This window comes from Bos grunniens, chromosome 5 (genome assembly GCF_055505025.1).
Source record: "Bos grunniens cultivar Pamir isolate PY7600 chromosome 5, Bosgru_T2T1.0, whole genome shotgun sequence".
NCBI lineage: Eukaryota > Metazoa > Chordata > Mammalia > Artiodactyla > Bovidae > Bos > Bos grunniens.
Window position 1 is genome coordinate 6576174 of NC_141169.1, and position 26521 is coordinate 6602694.

General features: G+C 34.6%; 1 protein-coding gene across 24 annotated transcripts in view; it reads right to left on the minus strand.

The window, feature by feature from the left end:
- Nucleotides 1-26521, minus strand: part of OSBPL8 (oxysterol binding protein like 8) — a 166854-nt gene continuing 140333 nt past the window's right edge. For all 24 annotated transcript variants that reach the window (XM_086398794.1, XM_086398787.1, XM_086398785.1 and 21 more), the window contains 12 exons: nucleotides 25923-26004; nucleotides 25544-25642; nucleotides 23831-23927; nucleotides 20966-21064; nucleotides 17771-17868; nucleotides 15850-15939; nucleotides 13969-14105; nucleotides 11787-11972; nucleotides 11345-11432; nucleotides 8506-8611; nucleotides 6678-6780; nucleotides 1-4197 (listed from right to left, as the gene is read on the minus strand). In XM_086398794.1, coding sequence (XP_086254920.1) covers nucleotides 4065-4197; nucleotides 6678-6780; nucleotides 8506-8611; nucleotides 11345-11432; nucleotides 11787-11972; nucleotides 13969-14105; nucleotides 15850-15939; nucleotides 17771-17868; nucleotides 20966-21064; nucleotides 23831-23927; nucleotides 25544-25642; nucleotides 25923-26004 — 1318 coding nt within the window. In that variant the 3' untranslated portion in view covers nucleotides 1-4064. The remainder of the gene's footprint in view (nucleotides 4198-6677; nucleotides 6781-8505; nucleotides 8612-11344; nucleotides 11433-11786; nucleotides 11973-13968; nucleotides 14106-15849; nucleotides 15940-17770; nucleotides 17869-20965; nucleotides 21065-23830; nucleotides 23928-25543; nucleotides 25643-25922; nucleotides 26005-26521) is intronic.

The following is a 26521-nucleotide window of genomic DNA, read 5'->3' on the forward strand; positions in this document are numbered from 1 at the left end:
TTTGCTCTTTTTAAAAACTTTATTTAGAATGCCTAGTTGAAGTTAGCATCATTTTACAGATCATTAGAAAAATTCAATTCTTTTGTCTCTGCAAACATTTATAGTAGGTTAGGAGTAACAGATTAGAAATGTAATACATTACAAAACAGTTGCCTATGACTATCTGTACATTTACTATGCACCTTAAGGAAAATAACTTGACAGTGTGCTGTACTTACACTGCAAATAACATACTTTTATTCTGTTTTACAAAACTGACCAGTGTTTGAATTTATAAATGATCATTAAACAGGATATTTAACTTAGATGTATAGTTAACATGCTAAAAAGTAAAAAATTTCAACTGAAGTTGTGTGGCTCATCAGTTCAAATGTTTCATGGCATTTTTTCTTTAAATTTAATATTGTAATTCTCAAATAATTTTTCATGATAAATTCAGAAAGAAAATTTTCTAAATATTTTATAAAGTATATTCACATTCATTTTGTCATGGGTTTCTTGTGGCTCTTCTAAATATGTTAATCATATTAAGGAGACACTGGTCCTATTCAATTTTAACAGTCCATCTTCAATTAAAACTGTAACAAAACAAACAGCATGTTAAGAGTGACAAAAAGTAAATTTAATATACTAAATTCACACTATAGGTACACAAAATAAAACCAAATTACATAATAGTGGCAGGGTACAGGTTAAAGAATCTTTTTCCACGTAGTCAAATAAGATAGAAGTTCAAATGTAAACTTAGTGATCTGTGTGGGATTCCTCCCCTCTCAGCTATGGTTCAAATTGGAAAATTTGGTATAAATGCTGACTTTAATATTTCTGTGCATTTAACATAATTCAAAATCATCTGCAGCATCATGCATGGCTCATCAAATGTCATTATCACTGTATGTCAAACAAAAACCCCCAAATATATTCACTGTTCACTGGAAATGTGAAACACTGGAAAAAATGGAATTTTACACATTTGTTTTCTTAAATATTTGACCAAGATATTCTTCAAAAAGTTAAAACTGCCTTCTCCACATAATTTTGTATACATATGGCACAAGTTGACATCCTAAAACAGTGTGAATTCCATCGAAAAGGCACTGTTTAACAATACTCAGAATAATCTGACAAGTCTAGTTCAGTGATGTCTGAAAGTGAAGAATATATTTGAGATAGGTAAATGGACAAACTCTTATAAAAGTATGGCATTACTGTTTAAACATACTATAGCTATATAAAAGGAAATAAAGTGACACAGAGAAATGACCCTTTTATGACAATTAAGCCTATAAACACTTTGAATCATATTACAGTTCTGTAACACAAAAATGACAAAAAATTATTTTCTTAAAGGCACAAAAGCATGAATACTAAATGAGAGTTGTATTTTACAAGGCCAACTTTTTCAATGGAATGGTAACAAAAATTACACTGTACCTTTATAAGTAATACAAAAAAAGTAGTGATATGAAATACAAATGAAATATCTACTGCTGAAACTTACTTATATCACGCACCCTAATTTATTGTCTTTTCTTGGGCCAGCTACATCTCACTAAATGGTGGATAACTGAAGGCATAGTATATTTAATAACTAAAACAAAAATGCACATGTCAATAACTATTACTTATTTAAATTTTTCAGTGAAAAAATAAAATTTTTGATTAAATGAAAAAAAGAAAAAAAAACTGGTTATAGGTCTTAAATCCTAGAAACCATCATGAGACTCTCAGATAACTGGGAACTGTAAATCATAATTTTTATGAGTCCATGTGTGAAGGAAGATTAATCTCAGGTAGAGAACATTCAAAGTCAATTACATACATGGCTAAATACAAAGTTCATTATGTGTTTTAAAGGATTCACATACTAAGCCTAGTATAAGAACTGATCTAAAACTAAGCCACCAATTCCTGAGTTTTGTATTCAGTTCACAGAAAGGAACTCATATAACTAAAAGCGTAAGACTATTAGATTAGACATATGCTTTTAGTGTATAAGAAACAGCATGAGTAACCCTGCTCTTTCTCATGAAATAGTTTTTGACTCCTGGGATAATAAGAACCCATAACATTTGCCCTAACAAGAAAAGTTTTAAAAATAAAGAAAACAACTCCCTCTCTAGTCTTAGAGGATAACCATACAAATAAAACACTAAGACCAAATGAAAGTAGCATACAAGTAGATAAGCCTAAAGCCCCAAAAGGGAGTTTACCAACAAAGAAATATTAAGTTTTCAGGGTTTAAAGATGAAATTATTATTGTGATCAGCCAATCAACTTATATAAATTAATTCTAATTTAAGCCATAAAAAAGGATCGAGTTGTACAATATTTACAAAATATATATTAATGAATAGGCAGTTGAGCATAATATTGGTAACAGAGAGTGAGTACAAAAATGATATCAACAAGTATGAAGTACAAACAAAAAACCCACCTGTTTAGTGTAGTCATACCTATGCTTATATTGGGTATAGGTATATCTTATTTACGTATAATCTATTTAAAAAACATTTTCACAATTATTGTTTTGCCAAAAATACATGAGAAATGGCTCCTCATAAAACCTAAGGAGACTAAAGATCACTATATTGATTAGGAGGAACAAAGCAGGCTCTTCTTATCATTTTCAGTTTTTAATAATTTAGTAATCTTTCCTTTATTGTATGCTTAGCATGGCATAAACATTGACTATAACTTCACTAGTATCTCACAGTCTCTTCTTAGTCAAGGGCAAATGTAGCCAGAGCAATTATTTCCTCTCTGACCTTCATTTTCATTTCAAAATCTACTTTTGGAATTCTAAGATACATAAAGTAAAAATATTAAACTGATAAAAAATTTAGGGAAAATGTTTGCCTGAGCCTGAACAAAAGGAACCTTGAGGAACTGTGGTTTTGCCACAGACTGCAGTTACTGAAAGCAGAGAACAGAGAATTAAACTTCGGAACTTGATGCTCTTCTTAGATGCTCAACGTATTGCACATTTTAAAGAAACCAATTTTAAAATGCATAATTACCACCACACTAAGTGTCTTTTCTTATCACTCTTCTCTTATTTGGCTTTTGAAGTAAAATATGGGAGATATATGTATATATATTTTCTATTCTACTGTTTCACTGAACACACCAGAATCTAAATGAAAGCTAAAGAAAGGTTTTCATAATGAAAAATCACGATTATCAGCATTTTATATGCCCTACAAACATCTCTAGAATTTAGCCTATGTTATTGGACCAACTGAGTTTAAAAAAATAAAAAAGGACAGCAATCAAGTTTGACCACACTTTTTTCCAGCAAGTGCTTAAGTGGGTATTATATACGTACGATAAGAAAGATAGAATCAATAGATCCAAGTAGCTGCATACCAGTTTTCTGCTGTTGATATACACATATTTATACTTGTATCTATAAATATTAAATTCTAGGGATTAAAAAAATCTTGTGTAAACTTTTGAAAAAAGCAATTTGCCACTTTGTCTCAATTTGACCACACATTTTGTTTGTTTTCTGTAAGAAGACAGTCGAGCTGAATGCTTTGGAAATGATCTTTTTTTAACAGTACAGTGTGTTGAACTATTTATGCCTAGTATCCCGTTATTTCCCATTCTGTAACTCCTTACTGATAAAAGTTTTGTGCCTGTTTTATGAAGAAAATAGATTGTTACATATATAAGATCGATAGTATTTTTGTTATGACTGACATTAATGCTATATATTTCATTACATGAACATACCATAGACTACAAAGATTACTGTTAAGGTATATATAAGACACAATTGTGTATACATGTGGATTTATTATACTCACATGTAGACACATTCTGACAAAAGCTAGAAACGTTCTGGCACTTAACACATAGTTCACTTTAATAATCAAATAGAATAGCTCTTGTTTCAGGTTAAGGATAAAAGGTATGAAAAATCAACACTTCTACATTTATTTCTAAGGTTTTCAGTTTTATAAATATTGTGATGTTTTAATAAAGACCAAACCAACTTCAACATTGGTCCCAGGCCAAATCTGATCATTCCAGTTCATTAACTCAATTGTAAAGGACTTCTACTTAAACATGAAGTTTATTATGACTTGAAGCAAAATCAGGAGAAAAATGATGATGTAGTCTTTTTGTTGAAGAAAATAATCCGTGGCAGGTGTGCTTGAAATTAAATGATTTCGAAGAGCCATAATATTTCTACAAAAATAAGGAACAATAAATGTAATAATTTCTGATAAAAAATGATAGCAGAGAAATCACAATTTGATATATGGCCACATAATTCAACTGTATAAAATTCAATTGTATCCAGTTCCAACAGTTACCACCCCCTGAACAGGGAACTGATCATGCTATGTGGAAGCACTAGTAGGTTTTGCCTGAATCTGTACTGCACACTGTACCAAATGTATGACTTCATGATGTGTGTTAAGCATGGTTTCCCTGATGACTGTGGGTAAAACATCTGTCTGCAATGCAGGAGACACAGGAGATGCAGGTTTGATCCCTGGGTTGGGAAGATGTCCTGGAGAAGGCAATGGCAACCCTCCAGTATTCTTGCCTGGGAAATCCCATGGACAGAGGAGCCAGGTGGGCTACAGTGCAAAGGATTATAAAGAGTTGGACATGACTGAGTGAATAAGCATGTCAAACATAATTCTTAAAGTTTGCAGACTTTAAAATATATCACCTTCTTTGTTATCACAGTGGTTTTAAAACAAAAATTTTGCTTCTCAGTTGGTCCACTAAGGTTCTTTTATCTTTTTTTAGGGAGACAAAGGTAGAGATGGATAAAAATCCTTTATTTATCAGGAAAAAAACAAATTTTATGATATTTCTTACTTGAAGAAAGCTCGGTAGGCATTTCATATGCTAACAAAAATAAAATGTTAATTTAGTCGCAATACAAGCTTACATTATCCTCGTGCAACTCTAAATACTTTGCCTAAAACAAGCTGATTAGTGAAGATGTTTTGTTTTTATGCCTTCTTTTAAAGTGTTTTCCCAGTATAGAAGAAGAAAGGAGGCAAAATGAACAAGCAGGCTCATTAATTTATAAATATAATGAAATTAGGAAATGTGATCACTTTATATAAGGACTGATGAAGCCAAGATGCAGAAGACATGCTCCCTGCTCTCAGAGAGCTCACAGTCCGACTGGGTGGGGTGGGGGCAGGTAAACAGACCCACAGTCAGCAACTCTGTAGTACAGTGCGGAGAAGGCGATGGCGCCCACTCCAGTGCTCCTGCCTGGAAAACCCCATGGACGGAGGAGCCTGGTGGGCTGCAGTCCATGGGGTCGCTAAGAGTCTGACACGACTGAGCGACTTCACTTTCACTTTTCACTGTCATGCATTGGAGAAGGAAATGGCAACCCACTCCAGTGTTCTTGCCTGGAGAATCCCAGGGACGGGGGAGCCTGGTGGGCTGCCGTCTATGGGGTCGCACAGAGTCGGACACACTGAAGTGACTTAGCAGCAGCAGTAGTATAGTAAAAGACTAATGGGAACCATACAAGCCAAGTGGAAGAGTTAGAAACTCTGTGCGGAGAGGATGAGTGATCAGAAATGTTACAAAAAGGGTAGCATTTGAATTATATTCTGAAGGATAAACAGGGATTTTCTTGAAGGACAAGGTGGGAGGAAGGGCAGTTTAAAAAGTGGATTCACTGTGGGTAAAGATCCAAAGAAAAAAGTGTTAAGTCACTTAATCATGTCCAACTCTTTGCAACCCGATGGACTGTAGCCCACAAGGTTCCTCTGTCAGTGGAATTCTCCAGGCAAGAATACTAGAGTGGGTTGCCATTCCCCTCTCCAGGGGATCTTTCCAACTCGGGGATCAAAGCCAGGTCTCCTGCATTGCAGGAAGATTCTTTACCATCTGAACCACTAGGGAAACCCCTATATGAAAGGGCACACTATATTCTGGAGATGTGGGAAGTTTCATAGGACTAGAGCACAGGGTCAGTGTAGAGGAATGGCAAGAGATGAGGTTGAAAACAGCAACTAAATATAAGCTATAAAATCACCAAGAATAGAATAAATATCTTTAAAAAAATCCTCCAGAACAGCTAGCACTGAGTGCTGAATACACAAAAGCAGGTTGGCCAATATAAAAAATTTTAACATCTGTTATAGCAATGGGATACAACTAATCTGAACTTGTGCTGGCCTTAGTGATAGATAGGAACCTTCCCTTACAAGGAACTTCCCTAGGTGTTACAACCTTTCAGTGCTGGATCATCGGGGGGTGAGTGTGGGGAAATGCAAAGGCAACACTCGAAGGTCTCACCCACTGTTATGAACATATTTTGGTATTTCAACAACTGGTACATTCCAATTAAAATTAGCCATGTACAAAGGACTGTGGAAGCCTTGACGTTCTCAAAAACCATCCCACTTCCACATTTAACTCAGCTACATTCCTATAGTATGCTACAGCAGTCAGATGAGATTCCAATTCTAGCTTCACAGATGAGACAAAACAACCTCCCTCTCTCCCCCAGTACTTCAGTGCCAAAGGAATTTCCTATGTTTCAGTAATCCGGTGTTAGAAGCCAGGGTTCTGGTTTAGCTTAGAAATGTTATAAAAATGTAAAGTTTGCATATGACTTCCTACGTAACAGGATTTTTAACTCCTCTGGACTCAAATGAATAGTCACTGTCAGTATAGATTACCTTTTAATTTCTTCCTGTGTTTGTTTAATAGATTCAATTGAAGTTTGAATGTCTCCCAGTTCTATCCCTTTCTTTCTTCTTGCACTTGGTTTTACTGATTGAGCTAAAAAGACATTGAGAATAAACACAGTGAAAATAGTGGACATATTTAATTATAAACAATTTACATTTCAGATTAATGATTCTCATGTAATAAAAATTTTCCTAGACATTATTTTTATGGTTTAGAGACTAACATACTACTCCTAATACTTGGGATTTTTGAAGTTTCAATCATAGTTCAAAACTAGAACACTATAGATATATGACAAGTAACCATAAACTAGTTAAATTTTGGGTTGAATCAGTTTTATTTTTTAGCCAATTAAAATAGACAAAAATATTTCTTTAAAAATACATATATTAATCTGGGGGAGGTATTACTCTTCTATCTCTTGCCTACTTGTAAACATATGAAGAAGTCAGCTTTCTGAGCACCCTTTTCAGTTTTTTAAAATTAAGTGTTAATGTCATCTTTATTTCCTTAGTCACCTACATTTTAAAACTTTTCTGTTGGTTTTAGTATCTCTTCTACAAATTTTTATTGTCAACCAACAAAGTGTATGGTATTTTTTTAATCCCTTCAAGTATCCATTCCTTCCTTTCCATTTTTGTTTAGATCTTAATCTCTCGCCAGGTCTCAGCTATCTCATTTGTAAACTTAGGATAATAATAATACTCAAAACTTACACGGTTGTAGTAATGTGTGTTTAAACAGCCATGTTAGGTACTGAATAAATGTTAGCTGATACATTATAGGTAATGTAGTGGAGTAGATAAGACAATGAATTAAGGAGCCAGAATATCTGCATATATAACATATATATACTGCATTACAGGGTATATGACCTTGGGCAGGTTAACCTGTGCCTCAGTTTCCTTTACTGTGAAATGGGAACAACAGCATAAATAATATTCTCCTTTTGAGCACAATGGTACCACGTGACTCCTGCTTTTAGAAAAACTTTATTCATTTTACTCCTCTTTTATCTTGTCTACTCACCTGCATCCCTCAAGCCCAGATTGCTATCATCCATTAAAAATCCTAATAATTCATCAGAGTTCCTTTCCCCTCAAGAACCTTCCCTCAAACTGAATTCAGCTCCCTTTCCTTTAAACTCTTTACTATTTGTTATCTACTGCTTTCTTAGCACTTACCATTTCTTTGTCTCTAGTATTATCTCTGTAAAACTGAGTTCCCCAGCTTTAGTGTAAGCTTAGTAAAGACTACGGCTTTAACAAAAAACCTTTATTTTCTCATAACATCTCAGACATTACCTTAATCTTTGATTACATCTCAGTGTAGTCCAAGACAGCTTATAAATTATGTGACTTGGAAATGGCACACTTGTTAATTTAGTTCATAATTTTGATACAGTTATATTTTTACTTGTCTGTGATTTCTAAACACCACAGTAATTTACTATGAGAATGAAAACCTTTTGAAGCATGGAACTGAACCCAAAACTCGAGAAATGGTGCCTGTGCTGAATCTAGGAAACCAACAACAATTTTCCAGAAGCTAACAAGGCATAGGAGCTACTACTACTGTGGTTCTTGATTTGCATGCTTCCCCTTTTTTCATTTCTATGACTTTACCTTGTGGCCTGGTTTTGAAATTTATCTATAATCTAAAAAAGCTTTTCTTGCACATCACCCCTATCCCCTACCAAAACTTACAAATCTTCTTGAGTTAATATGAAAACCATTTTAATATATCACAGTATAGTAATATCCTTTTAAAAATTTAGACTCTTTATAATCAATAGTCTGCAATAAATATTTTTACCTTCACTTCCAGATGAGTCCTGGATGTCAGGTTCTGGGGAGGAATAGCCTTTTGCCACTTTCTTCTGTTGCCTGGTAGGCTTATGCTTCATTTTTGGGACACTAACCTGAAAGCAAAAGATCATGTTCTTATGTGAATTTGTGCTGAATTTTGTAACTAAAGATCAATGTTGTACAACTGTCAAAACTGTTCATGGGCACAATACTTAGAAATAAAAACAAATATGAAACAGTCTAATTAAAACTTAACAGGATGTGATACACTTATACAAAGTATTTCATGTTAATAGGAAATATTAATTTGGCACAAACATTGAAGAGTATAAGAAAATTTATAGTGAAGTGGTTTCCTCCCCACTGTTGATCCATATATACCCAGTCTCTCCCCCACTAAAAAGATACTCAATGCTATTAGTCTGTGTATCTTTCAAGAAATATTTTTATGCACACACAAATATGAATACAGATACCCTACTTTTCTAACTGCACAGTTAGTACATTTGGTATCATTAGAAAAGTGCATTGCCATTTCCTACTCCAGGGACCTTCCCAACCCAGGGACTCAACCCACGTCTCCTGCATTGGCAGGCAGCCTCCTTACCACTAGCGCCACCGGGAAGCCCAAGTTAGCACCTCTAGTTGAATGCTAATTTAACAGTGCTACTTTAAGATCATGCCTGTTTCCAACATTACAAACATTCTCACCGAATGATGCTGGGTTTCCAACAAAATTATTTACCTAAAAGTTTTAATAATACCTGGATAATGTAGAAAGCATCTTACAATAAATGGAAATGATATTATTGTCATGCAGAGCATAATTTAAACTTACTGTAAATATCTGAGTAAATGTACAAAATTCAAAAGTGTATTTAACCATCAATTAGGACTAAATTTTCCTTAGAATAAAATATGTGAGAAGAAACTAGAAATAGAAGGGCAAGGCAATTTATATGCTTATAAAAACATAGAATCAGTGGTCTTAAGTCTTTATTCTCATCTGTTTACTGTTCTAAATAGGAATTATCCCCAGTTAACTATGCCTTGAAATAATTTTGCAAATCTTACTCATTGGCTTCAAATTGAAATTTGTATAATTACAGAAAATAAAAAACAAGGCAGGTTCTAGATTGAGCCTACACTGTGCCCTCATATTTTAAATCATGGAAACCTAAAATTTCATAACATTTAGAATCCAAATCCACATTCTTAGAGAAGTAGGTCAAATAGTAGTTCAAGAGATTGACATGGCCTGATGCAAAGATAAGGAGATTGATAAGCCCTGGTGAGAAGTTATTTAAAATGAGACAGGGAGTCAGTAATCTAACTCTCAGTAGACAAAGATTTAATGTGATCAGTAAACTCTACTGATAGGAAATATAGATGCCCTATATGTCGCTATCATGATAGTGTTGTTAAAGGAAGAAACAAAATTTAAAATTTAAAAAACATTCTAAATTGTGATAACATGTATATATGTATACACACACCTATACACACACACACACACACATAAAAATTTTTTTTTGCCATTTTAACCATTTTAGGTGTACAATTCAGTTGTATTAAGTGCATTCATAATGTTTTGCAACCATCACCACTACTTTCAAAACATATTCATTATTCCAAAGAGAAACTCTGTTAACAATTAAGCAGTAACCCCTATTCTCTCCTCCCTTCAGTCCCTAGTAACCTCTAATCTTTCTATGAATTGCTTATTAGATATTTTATATAAGTACAATCAAACAGCATCAATCCTTTTGTGTTTCATTTATTTCACTTAGCATGTTATTTTCAAAGTTAATTCATGATGCAGCATGTAACAGAACTTCATTCCTTTTAAAAATGGCTGAATAAAAAAAAATAGCCTGTTGTAAACATATACCACATTTTGTTTATCCATCTGTTGATGGACACTTGAATTGTTTCTGCCTTTTGGCTATTGAGAATAATGCTGCAACGAACACTGATGTGCAAGTATATGTTTGACTCTGTTCTCAATTCTTTTGTAGTAGAATTGCTGGCTTATGCAATGTTAAGCTTTTTGAGGAACCACCAACTCGTGCTGCAAGCAGCCGCACCACTTCACATGCCCACGGGCAATGCACGAGGGCTTCAATTTCTCCACATCCTCTCAACACGTATTTTCTATTTTTAAATTATTACCATGCTAGTAGGTGTGTAGTGGCACCTCGCCTCCTTGCAGTTTTGATTCGCATTTCCCTTATGACGAATGATGCCGAGCGTCGCTTCATGTTTGTTGGACATGTGTCTATCTTCTTTGGAGAAATGTCTATTCAAGTCCTTTGTTCATCTTTCACTTGGAATGTTTGTTTTTGGTTAAGTAATGAGTCCTATATATACCCTAGGTATTAAACTCCTACGAGATCAATTATTGCAAATATTCTCTGTTGTCTTTCACTTTGATGTGCCTCCTTAGATGCACAAAAGTATTGATTTTGATGAAGTTCAATGTATCTGTTTCTTCTTGTTGTTCCTCCTGCCTTTAATGTCATTGTGTGTGTGTGTGTTTATGTATCGCTTAATTTAAAAACTATTCATACTAACAATAAAAAAGAATACAGGGCCAAATAAAAGATTATGAAGATTTACTCCTTTTTTCTTCTCAGAGTTTTATAGTTTTAGCTCTTATTTTAGGTTGTGAATCCATTTGGAGTTAGTTTTTGTGTATGGTTTGAGGTAGGGGATCCAACTTCATTCTTTTACATGTGGAAATTCAGAACTATTTATTGAAGACAAAGAAGCAAAGGAAGTGCAGGAGAACTAAAGGGAAGATGTTCCTCTAGGACTGGCAGTCTAATTACTTTTTGAGTACATACCATTGGAGTGCGATGTTTCACTTTGGTCTGGATAACACCATCTTTTTCGTATTGTATCATATCATTAAGTGGGTCCCATGGTCGAGTACTACATAAATGAAAAAAACACCACTTGTTTAATGACTAAGCAAAGCACTCAAAAACTTTTTTAGAAACTTTCTGTTCTACAATTAGATTTTCAATGGTAATTATAAACTTAGCCATAAAACTAAGATCTGTTATATCTAATCTTCTGATCCTCAGCTTATTTTATAGGCTAACTATTATCACAGAGTCAGATTTCAAATGAACATCAAGGGCAAAATCTCATACTTTGTGTGTGTGTGTGCGTGTGTGTATGTATCACTTAATTTAAAAACTATTCATACTAACAATAAAAAATCTAGAAATAAAGGCAAAAAACTATGAGATATTATTTGTAACATACTTTTTAATTACTTACTCTGCAAACTTGTAATGCCATTCTCCTGTAAGTGAGTCAAGTTCAAATAACGTGCAAGTCCACTCTTCATTTTTTGTTTTCCGCTCTCTGGCAGCTTGTCTTTGAGCTTCTTCTAAAACATACTTTTCTTGAGTAGCTTCTGTTTGGTCTTTGGCATTTATGGCTCGAGTTACCCGCTGCCAGAGTCTAATTCATGTGCAAAAATAACATTGAGAAAACAACAGAAAATCAAATCTACATGGAGTAGGTTTGAGTCCCCCTGAGAGGAAATGATGCCCATGTGGGTTTTTGGCTTTGACAAAGCTAAAGCTCAGATGCTTAGAAACAAGTCAAGATATAAAAAGTAATGCCTTAAATACAGCAAGACAGTGGAGACCAATCTTTTTTCTTGGCAAGAGAAATTTATTACATGAGTTCTTAAATATACGGAAATAAATGGTGCTGACCCATGATGATACAACTCTAGTGAAGGCTCAATAATCTACATTTTTAACAAGCTCCCCAGATGATTCTTGTACATGCTGATTAAGATCCACTGGCCTCAAAGATACAAAAGTGTAATGTCATGTTTTTCAATCTTGGATGCAGCATTTGTCAGGGAATTTAAAAAATCGGAATCTATGGGAGTGGGCCCACGTATTATTTTTGTAATGTTTCCCAAGTGATTTTAATGTGCAGCCAGTGTTGAGAATCACTGATTTAACAAAAAAGACTACTTTTCTATTAGAAGTAAAATCTTTTCCCCTACTAAAGTTCAATTTTATATTAGATACATAAAAATATATCTATATTCTACCCTTCTGGCAAGACAGTATGTTGGGGCTGAAAAAATAAAGGCTATAGAATCAGATAATCCTAGATGTGCCACCTCGTGGCTGGGGAACTTACAGTTACTTATCTTGTCCAAAACTCACTTTCCTCATCGTAAACATATGTTAAATTATATCCATGTTTTAAAAATAGTTGTATGCCGTGGCAATGTTTCACTCTTGATGGAGAGCATCATGTGGTTATAGTAAAACAGAATTTTTTCTTTTAATGTGAACATTTTTTTAAAGTTGTTATTGAATTTGTTACAATATTGCTTCTGTTTTATTTCTGTTTATTTTTTTGGCCATGAAGCATGTGGGACCTTAGTCCCCTGGCCAGGGATCAAACCCTCACCCTCTGCACTGGAAGGTCAAGTCTTAACCACTGGACTGCCAGGGAAGTTCCCTGAAACAGAATTTTTAGAACATGGCAAACTCAGTTTTTGAGTATAGAAGGAAAGTGGGTGTAGACTTGAATCCTCATGAGAAGAGAATGATATGTGTGCAGAAACTCATACTGTTCTCTACTAGTATAAAGTACCTAGTAGACTGTCTTTGACACAGCAGCCCCCTTCTCCTAACACAAAGAAAGGAATAGAAGAACACAACCGAGCAGTATGTATACCATATTTTTGAGGTACTTCCCTAGTGTTTCAGACAGTGAAGAATCTTCCTGCAATGTAGGAGACCCGGGTTCAATCCCTGGGTCAGGAAGATACCCTGAAGAAGGGAATGGCAACCCATTCCAGTAAAGTATACCAGATTGAGCAAGAATTTTATGATTTAAGAAAAGAAATTATGGCCTTAATTATTCTCCAACCAATAAGTCCTCTAGAAGCTGCACATCCAGTGCTGTAATTTTTGTATTTTAGAAAATAAAACAAAAGTAGATTTTGTTCTGCTCCCTCCACCTAGAGTTTCACATGCTCAACCCGGGTTAGAAAATGGCCGGATAAAAACCAAGAATCATTAGTCCCGTATTTTTCTGTCTTTTTAGTTCCCTGATCAGGGACTGAACCTGTGTCCCTTGCACCAGGAGTGAGGAGTGTTAACCACTGGACTGCTAGAGAAGACCTAGTCCCGTAATTTTATGCAAGCAAAAAAGTTTTTTTTTTTTTTTTTAAATAGGCCCTGGAGCAGATAAGAAGAGAAAGGAAAAAAATAGGAATCCTTAATTTAGAGCAGAAGAGCAACAGGACTTGTATTGTAATTACTTGATATTCACATACACCAAAGCAAAATCCTGTCACATCTCACAAACAGAAAACTACTTTGCTGAATTCAAACAGAAAAAAGTGATCACACTGTTGAGGGATTAAAAGAAAAAAAAACTCTGGATTTTCATGAAGTTAACTGAAAAATGGTATACTTACTTCTCTGATTCAAAATCTCCCTGCTCTTCAAATTTTACAGTGTGCCTTATTAATCTCCACTGCTTAATGTCTGGTGTTGGATTCCAGAAAACCTCTGAATTATCAGTCTTTTTGTCAGTAATAAAAACTTCACTATCCTGTATTTAAAGATATTAAAAATTAATGTAAAGAATTGTCTTTATTTAAAAGGGAATTATGTAGTTCAGTAATAACCATTTCTTCTTGACACTTAATCCCAGTAAAACACATTTCTAAAACCAATACAACAAGTACTTTTCTAAAAGCCCCAAATCTCTTGTTATGAAAACATTAAGAAAGCTGTGGTACATATACACAATGGAGTATTACTCAGCCATTAAAAAGAATTCATTTGAATCAGTTCTAATGAGGTGGATGAAACTGGAGCCTATTATACAGAGTGAAGTAAGCCAGACGGAAAAACACCAATACAGTGTACTAACACATATATATGGAATTTAGAAAGATGATAACAATAACCCTGTGTACAAGACAGCAAAAGAGACACTGATGTATGGAACAGTCTTATGGACTCTGTGGGAGAGGGAGAGGGTGGGAAGATTTGGGAGAATGGCATTGAAACATGTAAAATATCATGTATGAAACAAGATGCCAGTCCAGGTTCAATGCACGATACTGGATGCTTGGGGCTAGTGCGCTGGGACGACCCAGAGGGATGGTATGGGGAGGCAGGAGGGAGGAGGGTTCAGGATGCAGAGCACATGTATACCTGTGATGGATTCATTTTGATATTTGGCAAAACTAATACAATTATGTAAAGTTTAAAAATAAAATAAAAAAAAAAAAAAGAAAACATTAAGATTAAATATATAATACTTGTCCTTAAAAGTCTGGTTGAATAGACAAAAAGTTTGTGAGTTTTCACAAGTTTCACTTAATATCTGAATCGTCAAAGTAGCATAGTGTTTGCTATAGGTACTGTAGACCAGTATGAGGTGCTGCAGACCACCTGCGTATTCAATATATGTGGAAAAAGCTAACAGCGTTTCTTGCATTAAAAATCTGAGCACAATCTCATAAATTTCATTTTTTTAAAAAGAGTTCTATCTTTTTTCCAAATGATATTCAGATAAAAGTAAATTCTAAAAATAACAGAGCATTGTGACTTCTAAGTTGAGTTTTTAGGTCTACCTTCATTTTAACATCATATTTCCCATCATTTCTGATTATAATGCAGAAAAAAGCATATACTAGAGTTAACAGTTAGAATGCATTTGGCACTAGCAAGATATGATCCTTTTTTTTAATTAATTTAATAAGCTCCTCTTAGAAAAATTACATAAATGTGAATTTAGGTCATCAGAGAAGTAAATAAAAGCCACTGTTCTCAAAAAACATTGTATCTTTTCCCAGTTCCTCAGAAGGAACTAGAACTCTTACTGGAAATGCCTCTTCTGGTGAGAGGCAGTATACTGTGGTGTGTAAGCACAGCCTTGGAACCAGAGTGTCTAGGCTGGGAATCTTACTTCACCACTCTGAACCAATTATTTAAATTCTCTGTGCCTCAGTGTCCTCCTCTGTAAAATGGGGACAAAATAATAACACTCACCTCATAAGATCACTATATTAAATGAGTTAATATAAGTAACATTTTTAAACAATGCACTCCATAATAAGTGATATAAAAATGTCAGCTATTTTTATTGATTTAAGGTTTTAGAAAGCTCAAATATTAAACTAAATATTACCAATAACAGAGCAACACCAAAATATTTAAGTTGAAGCTTACGTTGAATAGTCATGCTTTTAGAAATGGAATAAGTGAACTTATAAAATCTGATGTTTAATTTTTTCCCACTGAATAAAATTCTTTTTGTAAAGCTAAAATATAAAAATACTTACCCAATGTCCTTCCAAAGTAGCTAGTACTTCTTTTCCCAATTTTAGTTTACCTGATATTTGATTAACACAGTCACTACTACCTAGAAATGGCTTTTAAAAGAAAAAATGTTGAAGAAACATTTTACTTTTAATATATTTACATACAATGTAGACAAAAAAACAAAAACAAAAAACCAACCGAAAAAGTGACTGTATAACTATTCAGTGCTGTTGAGGCACAAATGGTGAAATACTGACTCAAATTTTAGTCAGATATATTCAGTAAAAATTTTAAATTTATTGCTGTGTGTAAACAGATAAAAGCAGACCATACAGGTCCAAGTAAACACGCTAAGAGAGCTGACACTGAAGTAACTGGCTCGTGTCTTGGGCTCTCTCGACGCAAGACTGCACTCTATCCCTGCTGCAGTATTTTACACAATAACAACTCAGTACACATAAGAGACTAACTCATATATTTAATAGGAACTCCTCCTTTAAAACAAACCAATAAAACAACACTCAATCCAAATACTTCTGAAATTCAATTAGAAGAAAAGACCTTCTCAGTCATGATTTTCAGTATCATTTGCCAAGAAGGAAAAAAATCAAAGGGCACTGCATCAGATAATACTTAAAGAGATCCTTTTTATTAGAGCAAAGCTGCTGATCTGCTGGATATCAAGATAGCTGATACTTACAACTAATATTTGGTTGTAAGCATTAAATAATTCATAGAAATATTTTTATCTAAAAATAATGCTATGCTACATCAACAAATGATACTGTGAAAGGATCTTAAATTTCCCTTCCAGGCTGAGGCAGACAGAATTTTCCAAAGATGACCTCAACTATATCTCTCCTCCCTCCTCAGCCCACACGCTCTTCCTCAGTGAGAGCCTGGCATCCATCCTCTCGCTGAGAAATGGTGGTCTATATCCCTTCCCCTTGCATTTAGGTGGGTTTGTAACTCTTCTACTAGTAGAGAATGGTGGAAATGATGTAATTTGATTTCTGAGGCTAGGTCATGGACAGCAATGTATCTTCTGTCTTGCTCACAAGGACACTTGTACTTGGAATCCTGAGCCAAGTAGAAGTCTAACTATATGAAAGTTCCCTTGATGTGAGGAAGACAAGATCACATGCTCAGATCTGCAGTCCCAGTCTTTCAGTCACTCCAACATTACTTACATGTCATCAGTCATGTAAGTGATGAGCTTTCAGATGTATCGAGCCCCCAACTGTTAAGTCTCTCACAGCCTGCGTAACTGTTGCCCCAGGCATCATGCAGCAGAGACAAGCCATCCCCAATATGCCCTGTCCAAATTCCTGGCCCACAGAACCATTAAGAAACAGAACACAGTTGTTTCTAAGCTTGCAAATTTCAGAATATGTTAAGTCAGAAATAATAAGTAATACAAATCCTTCAATGGACACAGCTATAGCTCAAGCTGATACATACTTCTTTTCAGATATATATTTTTTGGTATTCTGTAAAGCAGTGCTTCAATTTACTAAGAAACTTCCATTCATTCTCTTCTTAAATTTCCTATGGACTTACCTGATAGCTCAGTTGGTAAAGAATCTGCCTGCAATGCAGGAGACCCCAGTCAATTCCTGGGTTGGGAAGATCCCCTGGAGAAGGGATAGGCTACCCACTCCAGTATTCTGGCCTGGAGAATTCCATGGACAGTATAGTTCACGGAGTTGCAAAGAGTCAGACACGACTGAGAGACTTTCACTCACTCACTCACTCGCCAACAGTTTTATTAACTAAGAAAATCCAGCTTTCTATTGATTTGAATCTTCCAAGGCTGCCTTTTCATTAATTCTGTGTTCTTATATTTAGTTTTCAAATAGGAACAAAATTGCGCTCTTTGTTCAATATTTATAGCATAGCTCCTCTTTAACTAGGTGATACCTCCTATCATTCTCTACTAACCTTTAGTTTGAATTCAAGTATTGCACTGTATCCAGTTTTTTGACATGTAATATTGACTGTTCCACCAAGCTCCAGTGTCATTGTGCCATAAAGAATTCCTAAACAACAACAAAAAATTTTTGACAAAAGTTTGAAGAGAGAGACACTGGCTTATCATAAGCAGAACTTTACAATTTAATCTCCTTCTAGTAGAAACTAATAATCCAAGAGGATTCTATCCTATCCAATAACAATCTATAATATACACACAAAGTTGGTTCTGAAAGATTTAAAAAGATAATAGTTGATCCACATTATCTGCAGATTCTACATTTGCAAATTAATACTCTCACTAAAATACCTTTTTCTTTTTTTTTAAAGCTGTACCACACAGCATGTAGGATCTTAGTTTCCAGTTCCCCCACTAAGCATCAAACCCATGCCCCCTGTAGTGAAAGTCAAAGTCCTAACCATGGAATTCCCTATTCCCACCAGGGAATTCCCTATTCTCACCAAAATAAGTTAGTAGTCCCTACCCAGAGCATTTTTTTATTTTTGCAGTCATTCATGGATGTGTGCAGAGTGGGTGAAATATTTGAATTGTCCAATGCGCACACTGGAGTTGAAGTCAAACAAGGCGAGATGCTGACTTCTGGTTTCACTGCTCATGCAGAGTCTTTTATGCAGTGTATTCAGTGCCACATTTTTGTACTTCTTGTTGGTGATTTTACTATTTACAATCCCCCAAACGTAGTGCTAAAGTGCTCTTTGGTGTTCCTAAGCACAGAAGACTGTGATGTGCCTTACAGAGCAAATACGTGCGTTAATGCTTGGTTTAGGCATGCGTTATAGTGCTGCTGGCTATTAATTCCATGTTAATGAATCAAAAACATATGCCACGATAAAGAAAGCAATCCTTGTCTCGAAAGAATCTGCCTGCAATGCGGGAAACCTGGGTTTGATCCCTGGGTTGGAAGATCTCCTGGAGGAGGGCATAGCTCCATTCCAGTATTCTTGCCTGGAGAATCCCCATGGACAGAGGAGCCTGGCGGGCTACAGGGCATGGGGGGTCACACACTGACTGAGCGACTAAGCACACAAATAAAAACAAAGTTATGTTTTGACTGGGTAATGAAAATACAGTGACAGAAGGCTCACGAGAACCTCACCATGTGTTTCCTCTAGGAGCAATAGTTTGGCATTCATTAATTTCACATTGGAGTGTAACAATAAGCGTAACAATAAGCATTATGGTGACATTATAAAAAGTACTGCAAACAACAATAATCAACTGTGTAAGATAAATTTAAAAATCTCCCCATTTTGGCACTTGACTAAAAGCTGGGGAAATTCTGAGTTTGATGAGTTAAACAGCCTGTGTGTATGTGTATGTTCTTGGACTAATTTCCATAGTTTGTATATTTTTACCATGTATGCACAGAAACTATATAAGCTCATTTTGCATAAATCATACTATAACAGGTCTTTCTTCAATTTGATTTTTTAAACAACATTTCAGATTGAATTTTTAAAAATTTAAAAAATTTCATACAATTTTTAAAAGATTATTTTCCATTTACAGTTATTACAAAATCTTGGTTATTTTCCCCATGTTGTATACACATCCTTGAGCCTATCTTACACCCAATAGCTGTGCCCTCTACTTCCCGACCACTAAAATCCACTCCAACTGGTAACCACTAGTTTGTTGTCTATATCTGCCAATCTGCTTCTTTTTTTTGTTATATTCACTAGTTTGTTGTATTTTTTAGATTCCATGTATAAGTGATACACTGTATTTGTCCTTCTCTATCTGACTTTACTTCTTAGCATAATGCCTTCCAAGTTGGACTGAACTCCCATGGCAGTCTTTAATATGTAAATACACAATGCTAATTTTCAAGAGAGGAACAGACTATGCAATGTTTCCAAGTTATTTGACTATGGAATTCTTGCTTTATAAAATAATTGGAGACTACTGATTTAGGGAACACATCTTAGAAAATATATACAAAGGTAGAAAATAATAACTTCCTCATTCACAAGAGGCTATAATTTCCTTTTTTCCCTGCAATATAAGCAGTGCTATGAAAAGTTTTCCCTGTTGCTATTTAGGTCTGGCATCAGGTATTTATCTACATAAAATATCATTTTACTTATTCCAAAATTTGAAAAATATATTTATCAAATCATGATTTCAAGTGTTTCACTTCCTGCTTATTTCAAGAACCACACGTGAAGCTCCAAGAATCATCCAGCCTCAGGCCACAAGTTGGCACTCTTGTGCTTAGTACCAGGTAGATTCATGGTACAATGGATGGGCTCAAATAGCCCAGAGCTTAGTCTCAGCATTCTTACTAACTAGCTGGTCTGGTTTTAGGTAAGATTCCTAACCCTTACAAGTTTTTTCATCTATGAAATGAGGCCATATTAAGTAATTTCTATGTTGTCATGAATCAGTTCCTAAAATAGAGGATAATTACCCTAAAAAGCTATTTTAAGAAATGGGTTGGAAAGGATGGTATAGGTAATGATGGAGCACAGTGTTTAAGATGATGCCATATAGAACTACAGTACAGACTGCAGAGCTTGTGCTAACCTCTTTCTGCCTTGTTTGCTTGTCCATCAAACAAAGATAATATTACCTAATTTATAGGGCTACTGGAATGATTAGATGTGTTTATAAATGTAGAGTGCACAGAATAGTTGAATGCCTGTCCTGTCCTGATAGTTATTATTTAATATCTTTATCTGTACACTGAATAATGAGAGAAAAGCATAATACATTAATTTTTAAGAAATTGCCAAATAAGGATAAGAAAAAATTTTAAGGAGCCTGTTATAGTGAAAAGCAGTAAATTAACATTTAAGGAATGGGTAATGGTACAAAAAAATGAAAATCACTTTCAAAGATTCTGAAATAATAGTCTCATCAAATTTTGCAACTTGCAGATAAGGCAAATGAAATTCCATTATTATAAATTAGTCTCTACCAAACTAATATACATGTCACAGAAAGTCTATTGTGGTGAATTAATTCACCATACAAGTATTCAGCAGATGATAACAATGATCTTGCGTATCTGTAAATCAAGGACACTTTCAAACAAAAGGCCAAGTAACTCCATCAATCTCAAAACATAACAAATTACAGTCAAATACATTCACTTACAAAGAAGATTTAGGGGAAATCTAACAAGTATAGAAAATATTTACCTTTACAATGAGCATATGGCATTGTCATTACATAATCTTCACCTCTATTCAAGAAAGTTAACCGTGCCTCTCCTTCTAATATTGCAGATAATGAGTTTCCTGAAATAAATATTGCTTATTAAATTTAACAGAAAATAATTTAACCATTCCAAAACAAACTAAACATATTGAGGACATCTATCAGATATCTACAGTAGAGGGAAATTTACAACTTAAATTAGAAAACAAGAAAAATTCAAATCAGTGATCCGACTTTTGACCCTATGAAATTAGAAAAAGAACTAATTAAATTCCAAGTAGGTAGAAGAAAGGAAATAAGGATGAGCAGACATCAGTGTATAAAGTGGACAGATAATTCAGAAAATTAGGGAAGCCAAGAATTGATACAGACAGATCAAAATAAAGAACACAAATCAGGAACAAAATGAGCAGAATCGCGACAGAGCCTACAGACACTGAAAAGAGGGTAAGAGAATACTGTGGATGATTTTACGACAGTAAATTTGAGATCCCCCTCTCTGGCCCTTTTCCTTTTCAGATTCCCATTCTCTGTCCAGTGACAATGGTTTCTTCGAATTCAGCGTTTGGTGCTCCAGGCTGGAAAGGCTGCAATGTTTCTACCAGCTTACCCTGTTGACCGTACGTAACCTGAAGCTGAGAAGCAAGGGTTCATTCTGGGTGATTTCTGACCTATGACTGTGGACTCCCACTGAATTTGCCTGCATCTGCTCTCTCTTTAATACCTTCAGGCAGCTGCCTTTGGTATTAGGGCCAGAGGTACAGAGAAGGATGGTCCAGGAGGGCTTTATTCAGGCATTGTTGTCCATATACACTTTTAACACAGTAAAACTACACAGATCTTTTGTATTCAACTGTATACATGTACTGGCTTATCATTAAATCATTTATCTTTTATGATATAGTATTCATAGCCATATTATATCTTAAAATAACTGTTTCCTTATTTTAGAGGAAATATGTGTTCTTCATGAGCAAGTTGAAAAATCAAAAGATAATTATCCATAATTCTATAATTCAGGTTAATCATGAAATCTTGATTTTTTTTCCTAAACATGAATGCATGTTTACTTTTACTTTAAAAACATGAATACTTTTAAAGTAGAGGTGACTCAGAGCATAGATGTATTCTGCTTTTCATTTAACATTGTATCATAAGCTATTTCAGATTATAGTGTACATTAGAATTACTGGAAATTGTAAAAATTATATTCTTGAGCCCAATGATTTTGATTTGGTAAGTCAAGACTGGGGTTCAGAATTCCAAAATCTTAACTCGTATTCTGATTATGAAATTGACGGTTCATGCATACTATTTGAAAAACAAGAGCAGCTGTCCCAAATGATGATAAATTATTTAACCCATAGCTAAGTACCTATATTTCACCTGCTCCACAAAATATAAGAAACCCATTTAAAAATAAATGGTTCTTAGGGCAAAGACTAGTGGTACAAGAAAAAAACAGACCAACAGACCTGAGAAGACAGAACCTGAAATAGAAAATAATGACACTAAAAATCATTTATAAATAGACACTAAGAAAATTAATTGGCTTTTAGGAAAAGAAAGTTGTGTTCTTGCTTCACTCCATTCACAATATATACATCAAAGTAAATTCCAGGCAAATTAAAGATCAATGAAAGCATAAAAGTATAAGAATATATAAGTGAATTATTACATAAGCTGAAGTGAGAAAGGATTTTTCTGTGACATCAAAAGCAAAAACCATCAAAGGAAAAACTGATAATTTAGTACATCAAAATGTCAAGAGACTACTTGTTAAGAGGAATACACTCTGCCCAGATGTCATTAAATTTAGCTTAATTTAGATTCAAGAAAATGCACCAATTCCTAAAACAAAATAAATTATCAAACTCTCCAAGCAAGAAGTTTTTATATGAGGATGTCAATAACCAAAGAAGAAATGAAGAAGTTACAAAAAAAATTGCCCCTACAAAGTCTGAACTTAGTAAATTCTTTCAAATTACAAAGGAACAGATAGCTCTGATATACACAACTATATTCACTATAACACTGAAAAAAAGGCGGCTAGCTGCAAGTAATCCTGGAAAGTGTAGCTGGTACTCAATAAAAATTCTACAAGGGTAGAACACACATTCACAAAAGCTATCTACACTATAGCCAGGGAAGGGACATGAAGAGATGAAGGGTACAGTGGGGAAAAACTCAAATACATGCACTTTCAGAAGAAAATGATCACACTCTGAAACAAGCAGAATATAAAACTAGGCAAAAAAAATCAAACTCAAAAGCCAAACAAAAAGCATCAAGCGATGCTCTGCTTGTTTGAATTGTCACAGGTCTTAGATTAAGATCCTACTGTACATATTTCTTTATTTTCCTTTTTTTTTCTTTTACAAAAGTTTTTAGTAGTATGTTACTTGACTCAAGGTAAAAATATCATTACTTTCAATATTGGACTCTGGACAAGTATTCTAACTATATTTAGATTCTCTCTCCCTCTAGTCAAAGACTAAATCAAAAGATCAACCCCTCAGGTACAGTGAGATGAAACAAAAAATCTTAGTAGAGCTAAAGGCAAAAGAAATATATTGTGGGCTAAAATGGCGAGCTACAGTGGACAGTCATTATTCTGTCTTTTGATAAGTGGTGTTTGCAGTAAATTTACACATAGATGAAACCTCTATTTATGAATGAGCAAAGAAAAACAACAAAAACGAAAAGGCATTATCCAAGTAAAACTGTTACTTAAAATGACACACAATCCCTTGCTGAAAACAGTACAAGACATTGTCTATATTAAAGCTCACCAGAAAATACTACATCCCAGAAAAGTGTATAGGTTGAGCCATGGGTAGACTCACCGTAGAACTTGGACTTGGCCAGGATACTACCACTAAGGCAAAATCCATCTTTTCGGTTACTGACATAAAAGGCAGATATTGGTGGATGATGAGACACCTATTGGATACAGGAAACATACATGAAAATATAATAATTCTAAGCATATTACTGTGATATTATGCAAAGCTCAAGTCTTAGAAGTATATTCTAATAATGAATTAAAAGAAATATTTGGTAAGTATTTAACAGTAAAATTAAATACTGATGAGTGTAGGAACCAATCTCCAAGATGTGTCTCAAGGAAACCCACCTCCTGGTGTCCACAGCAGTAGACGAGCTCCCGGGTCAGTTTGTGTGGAAGTCATAGTATGTTACCTCTGAAACTGGGCTGTAAGGCAGCGTGTATCTTGGTGTGTGCACGTCTCTCTCAAATCATTAGCTCTGAACAGCCAGCTTCCATGTTGTGAACAACTATGGAGAGGCCCAAGTGGTAAGGTACTGACCTCCTTGCAAAAGCCATGCGATGACCTTGGAAGCAGAAGCCTTCAGAAGATTGCAAAGCTGGCTGACATCCTGACCTCAACCTCAGGAGAGATCCTGAGCCAGAACCACCCAGCTAAACAGCTCTCAGATCCCTAACCTTATTATACGATGTAGTAAGTGCTTGTTGTCTTACGCCGCTGAGTTTTGAATTTGTTACACAACAATGAATAACTAATACAGTGCCTACTCTTCATGTAGATTACTGAATAGACCTAAGAAGCTAACAAAAGCGTTAACAAATGTGTCATTTTAATAATTAATATTTTGATACATATACATCTTAAGGTTTCTAAAATGAGCCAAAGGTAAAATTAATCACTTCTCAAGCTTTTCAACTTAGTGAAGAATTACAGCAAACTAAAATGCAATCATTTAAAAAACTAATACAGATAAAGTGCTTTCAATCTGAGGAGTACATCAAAATTTATTGGGAAGATGAAGGTTTCTCAAATAACACATTGTATTCTCATCCTCCTTACATTCCCTATATTAAAGGTAAGCAGGCCAGAATTTATTTACATGAATATCTGGGAAGAAATAGGGTTGGAGAATTAAATTTAAAAATAATGAGGCAAAAAAGTACAATATCAGGTTATCTAATTGTGAATGCACAGATTAGACTACTGTGGAGTGCTTACAAAGGCAGGTGAGTGCAAGTCGCTCAGTGGTATCTGACTCAGTGACCCCATGGACTAAATGGTCCATGGAATTCTCCAGGCCAGAATACTGGAGTGGGTAGCTGTTCCCTTCTCCAGGGGATCTTCCCAAACCAGGGATCGAACTCAGGTCTCCCACATTGCAGGCAGATTCTTTACCAGCTCAGCCACCAGGGAAGCCCCAAAAGGCCAGCAATGTAAGATAAATTTAGAAAGATACAGAAGACCCTGAATGTTAGAGAAATGGCTTTAAATTTGACTCAGGAATTGGAGAACCACTGAAGTATCCAGCCACAAAAACAAACAACAAACAAACAGCAAAGCAAGAAAAATAAAGACTCATTTTGATTACAGGATTCTATGAGTGTAAGAGTATGGTATTTAGTAGTTGTCAGTATTAAGAGGTTAAATGCTTATCAAATGTTCACTAATAAGAAAGGTTAATCAACAGTGAGTTTACTGAGTTAATATTTTCTCTAAAAAAAATCTTAACTTCCAAATCAGTTTTCCTTCTATAACAAGCATTTCTAATACCTGTTCAGCAATATAAAAAGTTTTGCTGTTTGTTCTGGGATGAATCCACAAACAACGGAAAGTCTCACCAAGTATAGGATTATAAGGTTTCTTCAGTCCCTAGTAAAAAACATACAAGTTTCAAATTATAAACACGGAAGATTCCAAGTACTAACTTAAACCAGTCAAGATGGGCTTAACTGTATCATCTGAGAATTATCCTTATAAAATTATAATGACATGAAATAAAACTAAATGACTTCAATCAGAATATAGGTCTAAACAAGTATTTTGAAATTTTGCTAACTGAAAGAGGGCTTGCATAGTAATTATTCATAAATAATCTAAGATAACCCCCCCAAAATATATAAGGCTAAAGAAAGTAAAACATAAACACTACCTTTGGCTTTTTATAGAATCCTGACAAATACCATTTCACTACTTTCTTCAAACGGAAATAAGGATTTTCTTCAAGAGCAGCCCTAAAAAACAAAATGACAACATGCAAAAATTTTATAGAACATATCACTAAGTCTCCCTAATATTAATGAAGCCAACAACTGAATATGAAATGATAGGAAAGTACACAATTCATATTTAAAACAGATGGTAAAAGTAACCATGTCAATCAGTATGCAAGAGTCATTTTGCATAATCTAGTTATTTTTCTCCCCATTTTTCTTATTATTTGATATATTGCCCCAGCCTCTGCTCAAGTAGTTTTTGAAAAGTCTCTAAACCAAGGTTTCTCAACTCGGGTTCTATAGAACCCTAGATATTGCTAGAGTTCTATTTGAAATTGTGATTGAAAAAAATAAAAATAGATTCTGAGATTCACACACTGCATGATCCCTAGCATTTGCAATGATGAAGCAATGGCCAAGCAGTCTTGCTAATGATTTCATTAGAAGTCTTTGGTCCTTTTGTCAGAAAAGGACCACGTGGACTTGATCTAGCCTATTTTCAGCTGGTGATGTTAATTAGAAGCGATCAATAGTA